Raw genomic sequence first — 3787 nt, 5'->3', positions numbered from 1 at the left:
ATGAAGGGCCCGTATCCAGGACAGATTCTGACTTCAGTTGGTATTGATTCAAATAATGGCATTTATCCTTTGGCATATGCATTGGTTGAGTCTGAGAACACATCCTCATGGACCTGGTTCTTGAAGTGCCTTGGTGAAGACTTAGATCTGGAAGTCAACTCAAACTTCACTTTTATAAGTGATAGGCAGAAGGTGCTACTTCTCATTTTACTTATCATATTGCATTATTTTACTACTTATGTTACTTATTATAAGGCACTTTTATGTGATATGTCTAGGGGATTATACCTGCATTAAAGAAAGTATACCCTATGGCTGAACACAGATTCTGCGTAAGACACATCCATGAAAATATGAAGGCTAAGTGGAAGGGAGACTTGTACAAGAATCTGCTATGGGAATGTGCGTCCTCAACAACAATTCCAGAGTTTGAGGGTAACATGAAAATGGTTAGGATCACAAATCCTGCTTTACATGATTGGTTGAAAGAAATCAACCCAAAACATTGGTCTAGAGCATTCTTCAGTGGTATGATTGTATTAATCCTTCAATTATTTTTGTTTATATTTCAACATTCTAACAGATACATTGTGTAGGATTAGCAACAAGTGATGTGCTATTGAACAACCTATGTGAGGTGTTCAATAGACAGCTAATTGGTGGAAGGTACAAGCCAATTATAACCTGTCTGGAGTACATTATGGAGTATTGTATGAAGAGAATTGTAGTGGTGCTCAAGCAGATTGCAAAGGCAGAAGGTCACTTGACCCCCAAAGCTAGCATCATCTTTGAACAGATCAAAAGTGAAGCTTCAAATTACTCAGTTATGTGGAATGGGACCAGCAAATACCGAGTCAGAGAGAGAGGTGGTCAAGACCAGTGTGTAGTTGATGTAGATGCTAGGGTTTGTTCTTGCAGGAGGTGGGAATTGATAGGCATGCCATGTAAGCATGCTGTGGTAGTTAACTGGACAATGGCTCAATATGGCATGAATCCAGGCCCTCCAGAGACTTGGGTTTCAGAGGTATACTGGATGGACACTTGGAAGAAGGTTTATAAGAATACAATCAACCCAATCAATGGGGTAAATCTTTGGACACCATCACAAGTTCCAACAACTATGATACCTCCTAAGCATCACTCACAGATTGGAAGGCCTTCCAAAAAGAGAAAGAAAAGTGCTAATGAGGAGATTGTGCCAGTGAAACATGGTAAGATGAGCCAGAGGGGAAACACTGTCACCTGTAACAAGTGCAATGCCAAGGGTCACAACCGAAGGTCCTGCAAGGAGGTGGTGCCACAACCACAGCTTTGATTTGCTGTTGATCTTGTCTTTTGAACTTATTAAGTATTTTGGAATTGTAATATGAACTACTTTATATGTCTTTTGATGTGTCTTTGAACACTGGATGCTTGAAGTTTCTTTTGGTTGTTTAGTTTATGAAAGAGTACTTGTTTATGAAATGTTACTGTTATGCTATTGTTTGTGGTTAAATTGGTCAAACTATTACTGTTTGTTTGTGTATACAGTTTGTTTGTGTATACAGTTTCTGCAGCAGCAAATTGATAAAACTGTTACTGTTTGTTTGTTTGTTTGGTCGTCTTGCATTCGTTCGAAATGTAAAATATCGTTTGGTCGTCTTGCATTTGATCGAAATGTAAACTATTGTTTGGTCGTCTTGCATTTGATCGAAATGTAAACTATCGTTTGGTCTCCTTACACTCGGTCATTGTACACTTCAAAACTAAATATCGTATGGTCGTCTTGCATTTGGTCGAAGTGTAATATCGTTTGGTCATCTTGCATTTGGCCGAACTGTAAAATATCGTTTGGTCGTCTTGCATTTGGTCGAAATGAAACTACGGTTTCTTCATTTAGCTACAAAATAAAAGACAAAGAAAAACCAACTAATGAAACTAGGGTTTCTTCAGCATTACAAGAGTCAACTAATGAAACTAGGGTTTCTTCACCAATATTAGTGCATTCATTACAACAGTTAACACTTTGATTCATTGCAATAAAGTTATCAGCATTACAAGAGTCAACTAATGAAACTAGGGTTTCTTCATTTAGCTACAAAATAAAAGACAAAGAAAAACCAACTAGCAAAAATTATAACTTTCAGCCTTCGAATTTTTATTGCATTTCTTCTTGCCACAACTTCATGGTTGTTAATCGATCTCAGCAGCCCTGGAATGATCGATCTGGATCTGTCACACATTGGGGGATCAACCCAGCAAACAAAACCACAATTGCCTACCTGCAACAAGAAGTTTTGACTTCAAAATGGGAGTTAAAAAGTTCAATCTTATACAAAACCACAATTGGGTACTAGCAAACACTTACAATTCTTGTACAACGTTGAAATCGCCTGCCTGGGTTTGAATCTGTCCATGATGTGCAAATCTCAGTGCTAGCCCCACATGGACAGATTACTGATTGGATTTTTGGCATGCTCAATCGGTGAATTATAGATTCGAATTTCTTGTCAAGAGATGAATTGGGGGTCAGGGTTTGGATGAATAAGGGGTAGGTGGTGTTTAATACAACTGGGTTTGTGAGAATTGGAATGGAAATGACCAAATTGCCCATCACGTGACAAGCACGTGCTTCCATTAACTGCATAAAACAAACGCCGTTTGAAAAGTGGACTTAAATGGTTACGAAAATGAAACTAATGGACTGAAATCGCAATTTTTAAACTAATGGACTGAAACCGTTAATTTTGACAAACCTCAGGGACGAAAACAGTAATTAACTCTTTATGTTATTTTATTTTATAATACTTTTGCTACTTTTTTATATTTTGTTATACTATTATTAGTACTAGCGGTAAGACCCGTGTGCAAACACGGGTGGTTTCTTAGAAAACCATGCATAACACATATTGATATAGAGTAAAAAAATAATTAGTGCAGACTTACAAAATTGATATAAACTAATAGTCAATAGGTTTATTCAACAGGAATTCCATTATGTTGATAACCAAACCACTGTTGTCTATTAACTGTTAAAAACCTCTGTTGCTTTCCAACAGACTTTCCTAAAAACTGTCATCCATTATCTCCAACAGAGCTTGCCAGATTGATAGATAGTAAGTATCAGATGTTGGCAATCAAATGGCGGCTCCGGTGAAATCAAATGGCGGCTCTGGCGAAATTAAATGGCGGCTCCGGCGAAAAAGTACATCATAAATAAAGAATAAATTACACTTTTCGTCCTTTATGATGAATTAAGATTGGGCAATCCTTTGTTTCAGTTTCATTCAACTCGAACAATTGGGGGCGTTCAGATCTGTCATTCAGGTGGGGGGGGGGTGTTCATTGGCAAGGGGGTTCATATATGTTCTTGCAGGTTGAAGGAAGAAGGGAGTGGGTGGTTGCGGCTGTCACACCCTCAAAAATCCACATGCGGAGTACTATCGCGAGGCGTGTAACTGACCAGGATCCAGCCATCAATCATACTGAACAGTAATAATAGTAGCGCTCACCAACCATAAAGGTTAGTGGAAACCATAATTAAAAATCCAAAAGCTTTTAAATTCGAATAACAGTTTAAGTAGGTAGCAGAAGCATAGTAGAATGGTTCAAACAAAAGTTCGAGTTTCTAAATTATTTAATAGCGCTATTTAACTAATATCCCGTTCGCCTGGCCCTGACAACTAATCGGTATAGTAAAGTAGGGACTTGTGATAGATAGTCGTTTAGTATGCTTGTTGCATCTAATATAAACAATAATTAACTAAGCGTCCTACATAAGGGGAGAAAAGTAGGTTTGTACCCCACT

The 3787-nt window shown here is 37.9% G+C and overlaps 1 protein-coding gene across 1 annotated transcript; it reads left to right on the top strand.

The window, feature by feature from the left end:
* On the top strand, window positions 1-1315 carry LOC110932556. Its single transcript, XM_022175884.1, has 3 exons — window positions 1-192; window positions 279-528; window positions 597-1315. Exons 1-3 carry the CDS (start codon window positions 1-3, stop codon window positions 1313-1315), a joined length of 1161 nt encoding a protein of 386 aa, XP_022031576.1.
* The last annotated feature ends 2472 nt before the right edge of the window (window positions 1316-3787 follow it).

Source organism: Helianthus annuus, chromosome 1 (assembly GCF_002127325.2).
Source record: "Helianthus annuus cultivar XRQ/B chromosome 1, HanXRQr2.0-SUNRISE, whole genome shotgun sequence".
Classification (NCBI taxonomy): domain Eukaryota; kingdom Viridiplantae; phylum Streptophyta; class Magnoliopsida; order Asterales; family Asteraceae; genus Helianthus; species Helianthus annuus.
The sequence above is the reverse complement of the archived record's forward strand: the minus strand, read 5'-3'. Positions and strand labels throughout refer to the sequence as shown.

What these genes read in the sequence shown, in the direction of transcription:
- LOC110932556 (XM_022175884.1), top strand. Translation starts at nt 1, where the DNA reads ATGAAGGGCCCGTATCCAGGACAGATTCTGACTTCAGTTGGTATTGAT. An exon ending in TTATAAGTGATAGGCAGAAG is followed by an intron (nt 193 to 278) that starts GTGCTACTTCTC and finishes TGATATGTCTAG; the next exon opens with GGGATTATACCTGCATTAAA. An exon ending in GTCTAGAGCATTCTTCAGTG is followed by an intron (nt 529 to 596) that starts GTATGATTGTAT and finishes TACATTGTGTAG; the next exon opens with GATTAGCAACAAGTGATGTG.